At 51.9% G+C, this 11,941-nt stretch overlaps 5 protein-coding genes across 5 annotated transcripts; 2 read left to right on the top strand and 3 right to left on the bottom strand.

Moving 5' to 3' along the window:
- Positions 1-498: 498 nt before the first annotated feature.
- On the bottom strand, positions 499-1,150 carry KD926_009223 (acyl-CoA thioesterase; the record flags this gene model as incomplete). Its single annotated transcript, XM_053101838.1, has 2 exons — positions 499-946; positions 1,071-1,150. 2 exons carry the CDS (start codon positions 1,148-1,150, stop codon positions 499-501), a joined length of 528 nt encoding a protein of 175 aa, XP_052954612.1.
- A 508-nt stretch (positions 1,151-1,658) lies between these two features.
- Positions 1,659-3,320, top strand: KD926_009222 (FAD-binding oxidoreductase; the record flags this gene model as incomplete). The annotated part of the gene is made up of 4 exons (XM_053101837.1): positions 1,659-1,913; positions 1,962-2,178; positions 2,230-2,633; positions 2,688-3,320. 4 exons carry the CDS (start codon positions 1,659-1,661, stop codon positions 3,318-3,320), a joined length of 1,509 nt encoding a protein of 502 aa, XP_052954611.1.
- Positions 3,321-4,463: 1,143 nt separating this feature from the next.
- On the top strand, positions 4,464-6,144 carry KD926_009221 (pseudouridine synthase family protein; the record flags this gene model as incomplete). Its single annotated transcript, XM_053101836.1, has 2 exons — positions 4,464-4,684; positions 4,812-6,144. The coding sequence occupies 2 exons, from the start codon at positions 4,464-4,466 to the stop codon at positions 6,142-6,144; spliced, it is 1,554 nt and encodes a 517-aa protein (XP_052954610.1).
- A 490-nt stretch (positions 6,145-6,634) lies between these two features.
- On the bottom strand, positions 6,635-9,278 carry KD926_009220 (uncharacterized protein; the record flags this gene model as incomplete). Its single annotated transcript, XM_053101835.1, has 10 exons — positions 6,635-6,743; positions 6,813-6,934; positions 7,024-7,148; positions 7,591-7,630; positions 7,701-7,811; positions 8,140-8,507; positions 8,575-8,858; positions 8,929-9,107; positions 9,173-9,198; positions 9,248-9,278. The coding sequence occupies 10 exons, from the start codon at positions 9,276-9,278 to the stop codon at positions 6,635-6,637; spliced, it is 1,395 nt and encodes a 464-aa protein (XP_052954609.1).
- Positions 9,279-9,960: 682 nt separating this feature from the next.
- Positions 9,961-10,839, bottom strand: KD926_009219 (uncharacterized protein; the record flags this gene model as incomplete). Its single annotated transcript, XM_053101834.1, has 2 exons — positions 9,961-10,535; positions 10,623-10,839. The coding sequence occupies 2 exons, from the start codon at positions 10,837-10,839 to the stop codon at positions 9,961-9,963; spliced, it is 792 nt and encodes a 263-aa protein (XP_052954608.1).
- Between the last annotated feature and the right edge of the window lie 1,102 nt (positions 10,840-11,941).

The raw sequence follows: 11,941 nt of genomic DNA, 5'->3' as shown, positions 1-11,941 counted from the left end.
GCCACGGACACCTCGTATGCCCGACGCACATCTCGGACAGGTCAGAAATGCACGCTGCAGAGGTCGTGCATCCGCTGCAAGTCTTGCCTCCGACGGTATCTGTGATGTAGCTGCATATCGCATATGTACCTTGAACCGGTCTGAGGGATCGGCAAAGCCACACGGATGTTTGAGTCCGATGAATAAAAAAAGAAAAACCTTATCATGTCCAATTAGAATTCTCGTGTCCATCCTACTTGACAAATTCCAGATTGTATAGACAGCTGGAAGACCAGGGTGACAGCAAACTGTCAATCAATTCCTCCTTGTTTATGTGTATGTATTATCTGCCGATGTCACCAGGACACCGACACCGATCGCTACCCAATCCCTAATCGCCATATATCGATCCTTCCCCTTGACTGTCCGGTCTCGGGCAAGATTCCCCTCGCACTGTGGCTTCAGCCATGTAGCCCCACGTCCATGGAACATAAGACACCTATTCCATGAATCAACAAATCACAACTTCGCCGCCCCCGCCACGTCTGTCCGCAACTTCTCCAACTCCCGTCGCGTCTTCTCCTCCATCCCCGCGCTGGTCGGTCTCATCGTCTCCCTTGCGACAAACACATGCGTGTACCCGCCCACAACCTTCACGGTGTCCTCGCCCTCCTTAAAGACCCCGACTTCGTAGGTGACGCTCGAAGAACCGAGTTTTGCGACTCGTAGGCCTAGATCTAGCACGTCGGGGAAGGAGACCGAGGCGAAGTAGTCGCAGTAGGAGTTTACCATGATAGCGACTTGGTTTGAGATGGGCGGGGCGTTGCTGTCTTTTTCTTTGTCGTGGTTGTTGTTCATGGAGAAAGGGTCCATTCCGCAGTTGTTGATCAGGTAGGTGTTGACGATGGAGTCGAAGAGCATGGCGTATACGGTGTTGTTGAGGTGCGCGTACATGTCATTGTCGAACCTGGAATTAGGAATTAGTTGATTGGATTTGGGAATGAATAGAATGGTCGTAGCAGTAGAAGATAAGGGAGTGAAGAGCTCGTGCGCTAGGAGGTAGTTTGGTGAATAGAAAGAGGAGCAAGTACCATCTTGTTCGATAGGTCTGATGGAAGACATAGTCGCTGCGAGTGCGGCGCTTCTTCGCCTCGATCTCTGGAGAAGGCATGGTGATATGTATGAGGGCAGTATGGATGTGAGGAAAGGGGAGTTGTGAAGCCAACTGCGGAGGACGACGCCGTTCCGCCAGAAGTATAAGAGGATAAACCATCAGCCGAGGTTCATCGGTGCCGAAGCCACCTTTCCCGATAAGGTTAGTGGGCGATTTCCCCGACTTTCAGATGTTTGCGACTTTCTCCTTCTCTCTCTCTGTCTATCTTTCTCTTTTCCACTCTATCAATCTTAGATCAAATAACCTATTCTGCATCGCGTCCATGTGGAATATTACGTTTAAGCCGTGGTTCCTGTACACATCCCAATACATCCGATATCGGCTCGGACCAGTCACCAGTATGACATCTTGGCGTCATCTTAGCCTATTCGCAGGGCTGAGCCTGAACAATAAATGAGCCGTCTTATTTCGTGGCTTTATGTCATGATTTGATATGTCTTGAGACGACTTTCAATAGGGCTTCTAGCCTTTCTATTTCAACTTTTCCATTCATAGTTATACTAAAATGGAAGTAGTGGCCGCTCTCGGTGCCTGGGCCTTGGGCAAGTTCAACGTCTCCCTGCCATGGATCAGCGATCCTATCACCCACCATCCAGCTCGCATAAGCGTGGATCTGGGCCTGAAGCTCTCAAACGGAGCGCAAATTCTTTTCCCCAGTACTCCGGGATTCGAAGCGGCTACGACCCGGAATTCTCAGTATAACGCCCCCAACATCACGGTGGTCGTACAAGTCGCGCAGGAGGAAGATGTAGCTGAAACGGTGAGTTGTCAGCGGAAAATGTCGTGAATAATTCTGAACGGTGGATAGGTCAAGTATGCCAATGCCAATGGCATTCCCTTCTTGGCTGTGAACAGTGGCCACGGCGCCCTGGCTAGCTTGGGGGGGGTGCAGCATGGTATCGAGATCTGGCTGGACAGGCTGGACTCGATTTCCATAGCCGAGGATGGTACAACGGCTACCTTTGGAGGAGGCGTGAAGTCGGGAATGATCATAGATGCGCTGTGGGAAGTCGGGAAGCAGACCGGTATGTCATCGCTGGAATCTCGATCTAATATACTGGATTGACCGTGCCTAGTGACGGGTAGCTGCGAATGTGTCAGTCTCCTGGGACCGGGGCTAGGTGGTGGCCATGGATTCCTGCAGGGCATATATGGTCTCGTTTCGGACCAGTTTGTCTCGATGCGCGTGGTGACTGCCGATGGCATTATTCGCACCGTCTCATCCTCCGGTCCACATGCGGATCTGTGGTGGGCTATGCAAGGTGCTGGCCACAATTTCGGGATCGTGACTTCTGTTACTTCCAAAATATACGACGTGACATATGACGGACTGTGGTCATATGAAAGCTATGTCTTCACCTATGACAAAGTTGAGGATCTCTATGATCGTATCAATCGATTCTCCATCGACGGCGTCCAGCCGGTAGACCTCATCAATTACTCGTTCTTCTTTCGCAACCCTGATATGGATCCGGAGAATGTAAGGCTGCGCTGTCCTATATATCATTGATCTTGCTAATTTACTCAACCACAGCCCGTCATCGCCCTCTTCCTTTTCCAGCAGGGCAAATTTTCCGTCGAGTCCGTATATGCAACCCCGTTGAGAGATCTCGACCCTCTCGTGGTCAGTTCCGGATCAGGAACATATAAAGACATACCATCCTGGACATCCACATCCAGAGACTCCCCTGCTTGCCAAAAAGCCAACATTATTAGCAGTGTCTGCTTCCCGCTCAACCTCCGGTCCTACGATATCCAAGCGCAACGAGCAGCATTCGACGCATTTGCTGCGGGAACATCTGATGGCTCAGGGTTCAACAATTCTGTCTTTCTATTTGAAGGATATTCCGTGCAAGGTGTGCAGTCCGTGCCGTCTGAGTCTACGGCATATCCTCACAGAGAGGATCCGTTGCTCGTCTCGCCGCTCATCGTATACTCCGATCCGGCGCTCGATGACAAGGCGCGGGAATTTGGAGAGAGTTTGCGAGAGATATTGTTCCGAGCGAGCGGTCAGAAGGAACTGCATGCGTATGTCAACTATGCGTCGGGGCATGAGCAACCGGGGGATTGGTATGGGCATGAGTCGTGGAGACTGGAGAGGTTGAGAGCATTGAAGGCAAAGTACGATCCTCAAGAGAATTTCAGATTTTACGGACCTATTGTTTAGATAGGTAAATTGATGAATGGATCTTCTTTTTTTCTAATAGTCCCAGCCATTCGCGTGATGTCCCTCAGGATAGAGTTCCGTTGGAACTTTGGAATATCACGGAATAAAGACGTCGGAGAGCATGGTGACGATCTTATGACCGTCTTTTCTTGCCATTTTCTCTTCTCCTTTTTCCATTCTCCTTTTCTGCACCTTCATTGCCTTCATCACACCTACCCCCAGTCTTATCGTCTCATCTGGATTCATCTACCACTCGAAAACAACATCGACAGACTTCTCCAGTGCGACTGCTATCTCGACTGCCAGCTCGACCGCGGCCCCTGGAAATGGACCACCTCAAGGAAGGGTTCGCCCTCGGGATAGTGTTCTTCGCTTGTGGCATCGTGCCAATAGCTGTAGTTGTTGGACTAGTACTTGGAGTAGCAATCCTGGTGAAGATCATGGTCGTCTGTATAATGGCACTAAATGTCTGGGCCTCTCTGCCCCTTCTCTCTCTCTTTTATCTCTCTTAGCTGAGACGCTGTATGATCCATGCTTGTACGTTACTGATGTTGAAATGTCATATTGATAGAAGCGGCTGAGTTCTTCACCAAAGAGAAATACTCGCGTCTCGGAGGCGCGCAACCCCGAAGGTACTTCGTACTTGTATTCCCTGTCCTGAAGTGGCTCTTCTGTTTGGTGTGAGAGATGCTAAGTCAATAATTTAATTTACAGATGAAATCGCGGGTAGTGATGAGTGTCTTTTGGGCGATGATTTGGAACCTGAAGCAATGGTCTGATGGGTTTGCTTTGTGTTGAGTCAGGGAAGTTCGAATAGAACCACTGTTTGCGTTAGATAGAAAAGAAGGTCGTTTTCAGTTACTTGCTTTGTCTTTAGTTCAGAATATCCAACACTCTGAATCTATCTTGTCAAAATATATAGTGCTACTATGCTAGACTGCTAGTCCCCGTTATCTGCGATAAGATCCCCCGCAGTCCGAAATTTTCCCCCTCGAAATATTTTTTCGTCCCTCTCCCTTCCTCCCACAACATCAAACCCCTCCAAAGCCCACCATTCAACCTCCATTCTCATCCTACCTGCCCCTCCGAGTCCTTTCGCAACTGCTGCGACAAGGCAGGGCCCCTATCCCTGCACCCCGCAGCATGGCCGACCCGACCGCGCAACCGCCCGTCGAGGCAGCAGCACCGCCTGAGGGAGAAGAAGAACAGACCACGGCCACCACGACCTCGAGCAAAAAGAACTGGCCGGCGCCGTATTACTACGAGAACGGGCTGAGACGCGTCAAACCGTACCATTTCACATACAATACCTTCTGCAAGGAACGGTGGCGCAATCGCGAGTTGGTCGATATCTTCATTTCGGAGTTCAGGGATCGGCCGCCGGAGTATTATGTGCATTCCTCCATTCCCCCCTCTCTACTATCTTACGGACCTAGCTGTGGTGTCATGCTGTATACGATGAGAACGAACTAACCCAACCAAATGACAGAGACAAGCACTCATCGACGGAAAAGTGACGGTCGACAAGAAAGCCGTGGGCCCGCACCACATCGTCAAGAACGGCGAAGTGATCTCGCATACCCTGCATCGCCATGAACCGCCCGTCACGGCCAACGAGATCGGCGTCGTCCACGAAGACGACGACCTCTTGGTCATTGACAAGCCGGCCGGTGTCCCCGTGCACGCCGCCGGTCGGTACTACTATAACTCAATCATTGAGATCCTGCGCCACCAGCATAACATCGACTGGACGCCGAGGCCGTGTAATCGGCTCGATCGCCTGACGTCGGGGGTCATGTTTATCGGGAAGAATCCGAAAGGCGCGGAGAAGATGGCGGGGAAGTTGAAGCAACGGACTGTGCAGAAGGAGTACGTCGCGAGAGTCAAGGGGAAGTTTCCCGACGGGGTGGTTATCTGTGATCAACCGATTATGTCGGTTAGTCCGAAGGTCGGGTTGAATCGTGTCAGAGCCACGGGGAAGGAAGCGACTACGAAGTTCCGCCGGTTGGCGTATTATCCGCCCCCGATGGAGGGACAGTTGTCGGGTCCTCGGCCAGCCTCGCGCGATGGGGACGGGAGTCGACCCGCGACGCCGCCGCCGATGCTCTCGAATGAGACGGAGGGATACAGTATCGTGCACTGTCTGCCGCTAACGGGTCGCACGCATCAGATCCGCGTGCACTTGCAGTTCTTGGGCCACCCGATCACGAACGATCCGATCTACTCGAACCGGCGCGTGTTTGGGCCGGAGCTGGGCAAGATGGAGGAGGGCGGGGAGCGCGACGACGAGATCATCGAGCGGTTGAATACGATGGGCAAGACCGGGACGCCGGACACGGTGAGCTACAAGACGCATTTCACTGCCGCGCCGATGGTTCCGCCGGGCACCGACTCGTCCGTGGTCGAGCAGATTATGTCCAAGGAGCACGAGGACGCCGTGGCTCGGTATCATCAGCGCAAGGGGGAGATGCTGTCCGGCGAGACCTGTGACGTCTGCGGCACTGAACTCTATACTGATCCCGGCCTGCATGACCTGGGTATCTTCTTGCATGCCGTGGCCTACTCGGATAACGAGGGCGAGTGGAAATATCGTAGCAAGATGCCGCAGTGGGGACTGCCGCCGGCTGGATTGGATGGGCCTCGCGAGGTTCCCGATTGGATCCCTGTGCCGCCGGAAGAAGAGGTGGTGATCGGACATGGTACGATTCCGGAGGGATTGGACGGCGAGGAAACCAACGTACCGGCTCTGGTGAGAGGTGTGGGCTTGGTGGATATTTCATCGGCGAGGCAGCAGCAGGAGCAGCCGGCGGAGGCGGGGGTTTAATTAGACAACGTACATGAACTGGACGATGATAGCAGGGGACGTTATTGGAATAGATGTTAAAAAATGATCGATACCTGCATATAGAATATTTTAGACATGAGACATGTCACCTCTTACTCATAGATAAGGCGAAGAAAAGACATCTACGATCCACCCTGTTCCCGGATAGAATAAAACTAGATAGAAAAGAGATCAAGCTCATGCACAAACACATAATCTGAAATTCGTTTCGTTACGTTTTAACTTGACCAGCATTTTGGTTTTTTGCACTTCATCGCCACGAGAATTTGATTCAATTCACGACCATACAAGTTAAGAAACCGCGAAGGTCGATCGACACACACGACACCAGCAAACTGCCCAGAGCGTTAAGAACAGATCCCCATCGTGTAAATTTAAACAGATCTCCGTCGCCCCAAGGATATATGAAATGGTATTTTTTGGAATTCTGAGGTAAAAGGTTTTTTTTCCAGATAAAAAATTAATTCATCTAAGCCTCGGTGGTGACACGGCCACGAGGGTTGGTGACCTTGACACCGAGCTCCTTGGCCTTCTGGATGATGTCGACACGCTTGCGGGAAGAGACGGCGTGGCCGATCCTGTGGAGATAATGTTAGTCTGGGTTGCGAGGGATCGGTTTGAGGATTCTTTAGGTAGGGATAACGTACTCAGCAGCGAAGGTGCGGTTGTGCATGAGCAGGAGCTCAACGTCCTTGGGGTTCTGGACGAGGAAGGCCTTGTGGCCCGAGGGCATCATGTGGCGGGTCTTCTTGTTGCTGCCGTATCCGATCTATCGATAGAAGCGGGATTAGTATTCATGTCGGTTTCATATAGGGTTGCGCGGAACCACGCGAGGAAGGAAGGACGGAATGAACGTACCGAGGGCATGGGAAGGTTGCTCTTGAAACGTCTACGGACGCGGTTGTCGATACCCTTGGGCTTGCGCCACGACTCACCGACACGCATGAAGCGGTCGGACTGGTGGCGCCAGAAGCGCTTGGTGCCTGTGAAGTCGCAAGTCAGTTTTATTGTCCTCGATCGAGCATGATTGTATTCATTCGTGGTAGTCGTATTGGTGGCGTGGATAGGTCGTCGGAAATTTTCTTCTGAGTCGTTCCAGATCATCGCAATCCAGATATCACCCAGCAAGTCAATGTCATAGAGTAGATAAAGAGTTTCCCACTCCGGCTTCACGTTCGGTTTGCTTCTTCATCGATGACGAAATAGTGAGAGTTCAAAATTCGAGTATTGCAAAAGTTTTTCCTCCGCTCGATCAATTCGCTCGTAAAATCGATTTCTTCCGGTTTCTTCTTCTTCTTCTTCTTTTCATATTGACACACGCTTGCTGAGAATATATGGACTGCATTGAACTGGAACTGGGCTGGGCTGGACTGAAGGTTCTGGCAAAAGGGTAGGATAGATTTCAAGGATGGCAAGGCAACATACGCTTCTTGACGATGGGGACATGCTTCTTTGCGAGGACCATCTGGACGAAATGACAATTAGTATACGGCGCGACGAGGCAGGATAATCGTATCGTCCGGGAAAAGACTCACCTTGTCGGTGTCGTAGGGTCCGTGACTGGCGCTCAACAGTTGTCGTGACGGTTCGAATTCGATCTCAGAAATCGTTCGCTGAGGTTTGGCCGAGTCGGCGCTAGTGCCTCGCTAAGCGAGTCCCGTTTAGAGTGAGTTAGGGCTCAGTTGGGCAACCCTGCCAAGTCTTAGACCGGGGATTATGTCATCGCAGTCGCGGCAAGCTTCTTACTAATTCGATCTTATGTGCATGCTTCTAGTTCCCAATTTCTATCTAGTACGGTGTACTGTACACAGCGATAATAACTATCCAAGGACTGCTCTATATCTGCAACTGCAATCGCTGCTTCTCCCCATCCTTCGAACTGCTCGTGAACATCCCTTCCATCACTTCCAGATCAGCCAGCGCTTCCTCCGGTCGCAATGCCGCCGCAATGCCGGTACCTCCGACAATGCTCACCCCGAAGTCGCTGATCTCCTTATTGACGCAGCGACCCTCGAAGGGCACCTCATACCCAGCTCCGTTGACCGTCACTCGATCCCCGTTCAGCGTCACGATGCCCCCGTCGCAGGTAAATTCAAACGTGGAATCAGTCAACGTCGAGCCATACGAGATCGACACCACGCCTGTCGCGCCCGACCTAGTTTTCACGACCGCGTCTACCGTGTCCACAGGGGCCAGATGTTGTTGCTGCAGACACGACTGCGCAGATAACATAGCGAGAGGGTCAGTCGAGCCGAGAATCAGTCGTAAGCCGGCCACCATATGAACGCCGCCGTCGAGGACGAAACCGCCCTGATACGCGGGCGTTTGGCGCCATTCCGTTTCTGCAGAGGATCAGCTGAGCGGGCTCCCTTCAAACGCGGGTGAGACAGTCCGACGAAAAGAACCTACTGTAGTACTTGGAGTCCGTTTTGATCAGATTGCGCACGTTGACGCGGAAGTTCTTGACTCCGCCCAGCTTGCGCACTTCCTCGGCGGCGCGGACATATTTGCTCACGTAGCGGAAGTTCTCGGCCACGGCCCACAGCACCTTGGTGCGGTCGACGTTGGCCTCGTACCAGGCGATCAGGTCCTGCGCCGTCGCCAGGTCTTTGGCAATTGGTTTCTCGGAGAGGACATGCTTTCCTGCTGCGAGCGCCTGGCGGATGAATTCGGGCTGGACAAGAATCGGCAGACTATCGTGTAGGCCTCGTAGATTAGCTCTTTGCTCGGTATCTCGTATGCTTCTCCGATCGCGAAACGTACGCGATAATCACCGCCGCAATATCCTGGCGCGACAGCAAATCGGCGTAGCTTTTGCCAGGACCGGAATCCTCTGAGTACAGGTCGATTCCGGAGACGCCGGCCGCGAGGTTCTGCGCCGAATTAAGAGATCGCGAATAAATGGCCTTGAGGTCGAACTCTTGGGCCGCTTGCACACCGGGCTAGCAGGTTGTTAGGCCTCACCGGAAGAGACAATGGTGTGAATTGTAGGGCAATGATGCCATACCAAATGTTCCTCCCGCGCGAAAATCCCTGCCGTTTGGTCAGTGGAATTGACTTCGGATCTTCGATGATCGCATACCACTTCCGATAATAGCAACACCGACCGACATGATCGTCTGAGGTTGATGAGATGAAAATATAGTGACAATTAAGACAGGTATATATATGAGTCCAGGTCTTCGCAAAGATTGCTAAATCAATGGGTCTCCTCGGCGGATGTGTGGATCGAGAAGTCCGTTCGGGTTCCCCGTATTAAATATAACAGAAATCCATCCTGAGCCCGGTGGGTCAAGCATTAAATTAGCTCCAGACCCCGTTGGCGGGGTTGAAGAGGCGATCCCAAAGTGTCGCTGCAATTCCCAATGTAATGCGAATTCAAGAAGAAAGGGCATGGTGGAAATTCTCGTGCATGTACAGATGAATTGTAGCTTGCAATCAAAGTATAGCCAATATAGATGCTGTAGACAAATATGAACAACGCCACAGTAGGCCGCAGAGACACTAATCCTGATCAGAAACATTAAAACAATTTCAACCCAACGCCGTGCCAAAATGCTGTTCGTAGTCTTCATGGGCAATGACCCCAGATCCATCAGGTCAGGTCTCATGCCAAATCCAAAATTATATAAAAGATGTGGATGCCACCAACACAAGGGTATAAAATAACCGAATGACAATGACGGGCCAGTATCCAAAATCAAACAGAACGAGATGGGGTAGTATGTGAAAAGAAGTGCCAAAAACAACAAAGAAAGCAAGCAAAAGAAGGAAAAACAAGGAGTCGAAGGTAGGCTACCCGACTAAAGCCCGGATGCGTTCGACTCTCTCCATTGCCTTTTCAAGGCGTTCGAGGCGGTTGCGTTTCTCAACGTCTCGTCGTTCCAGCAATGCGACCCGTTCCTCCAATTTCGCCCGTGCTCTCCGTTCTTGGGCGACCATCTCGTTGGCCTGGCTGAACAGCTGCGCCGTCAATTCCTCCAATTCGGCATTGGCCTGCATGAGCTGCGATTCCGCTTCCCGGCGTAAGTTCTGCTCCCGGTTCAGAGCATTCTGCCATTCGATTCTTTCGTGGTCCGGGGGTTGCGGCGGCGAGGGCGGGGTCGGAGCGACAGGCTGCGCGGGCGCTTGCGGAGGCGTTGCGGGCGAGGCACTCGGCCGGCGATAATGTAGGAGCGAGGTCAGGGTCGAGAGACGCCCGCCTTGTTGGGTCTGCGAGTGGGACGACTGAGGCGGCGACAACGACCGATCGACTTCATTGGACTTGGCGGAGGACAGGGAGGATACGGAGGAGCCATTGCGGGAGTTGTGAACGGCGGCCTGAGCGCGGAGGCGACGGACTTGTTCTTCGTACTCGGCGAGCTTTTCAGCTGTAAGGGTAATGGGGGCCAGATCAGCATGCAGGGTTAAACCCCGGCGTCATCGCCAACGGAGGAAAAGTGTGGCTAGTTCCTTACCCATGTGTGCCGCCTGGACATTCAAGCATTCAATATGGCCTTCCAATTCATGGACTTTCTTCTGGGCGTTGGCTGGGAGGGGTTGCGACGGAATGGCCTCCTGGCCACAGGTTGGGCAGTTCTTCCCCGAAACTAAGGCCGTCGCATCGGTGAAGGTGGGAAGCATTCCGACCAGCGTGGTAGACGTTAGAGCGGTGGTCGTGGTCGTAGTCGACATTATTCGTAAGGCATGGAGAGGGTGGAAGAGTGAGAATCAAGACGGAAAGGTTGAAGAAGGAAATCCACGAGGGAGGAAGAAGTTGTCTGAGGAAATGAAAGGGTGTCGCAGCGATGGATCCGTGTCGCGGAAAAGCCCGAGCAGGAAGAAGTCCGGGGCGGGATGAGCTGGCGCTTAAATAAGGGATTGGGTAGCGGCAAACAAAGAATCTACAGGACGCGAGGGAAAGAAAGAACCAATATTTCAGCCAGACTCAAAGGGGGGAAAGAACAAAAAAAGAAGAAGGCGAAGTCCAGAGGGAGAAGGAGAAGAAGAAGAAGGAAGAGAAAGAAAGTCGGTGGATTGAATTGATTTGAGTACTGACTGTATGTATGTACCGTATTGGGTATTGTGGACTGCCTGAGAGGAATTTAAGGCCACCAACCATCGCCTTCTCCTTCTAGTTTCTACCCTCTTTGCCTTGCAGTCTAGTGTCTAGTGTCTACACCCTACAGCGTACAATGGACGGTGTAAAGCCCTGATCGGCCTTCCATCCCCGGATCTCACTCGCACACGTGTGGATCGCCCTGCGCCACTCGTGTGAGTTCATGACTTGTCACTTTTCAGCTCTGGTGTGAATCGGATTGTTCTCGACCACTTTAATCTAGGTGTTTACATGCTACCTACCTATACTGCTGAATCTACTCCGTACAGAGACAAAAGTACATCCCATATCCAGCCATCAAACCGCATCATGCCGCATAGCCCCCTTGCAAATATCTGCCCAACCTCTACAGTATGTACTGTACCTACATACAATCCCAGTCGCCAGGGAAACCCCCAGCCCTCGGTACAATGAAGTAGTCAATGGCAATATGCATGATTGTTTTCTATCCCTTGCGCGGAGATACGGAAGTTATGCTGTTACTCAGGTACGATCTCCGTCGGTGCTATCCCTTGCATTGCAATAATCTTCACAGCCCGATGATATCAGAACATCCAGGTATACGTCAAAAGTCGCTTGACTCGACTTCTATGATTCCATGCTACTAACATGCCATCGGTATCGCTCTTACAAGGTCATAAATTCATCTACAGCTAATCATCAAATGCCGTCACTTTC

Source organism: Aspergillus affinis (assembly GCF_023601865.1).
Source record: "Aspergillus affinis strain CMG 70 chromosome Unknown NODE_65_length_189793_cov_85_416649, whole genome shotgun sequence".
Classification (NCBI taxonomy): domain Eukaryota; kingdom Fungi; phylum Ascomycota; class Eurotiomycetes; order Eurotiales; family Aspergillaceae; genus Aspergillus; species Aspergillus affinis.
Note: the sequence above shows the minus strand (reverse complement) of the source record. Positions and strands in the feature narration are given on the sequence as shown.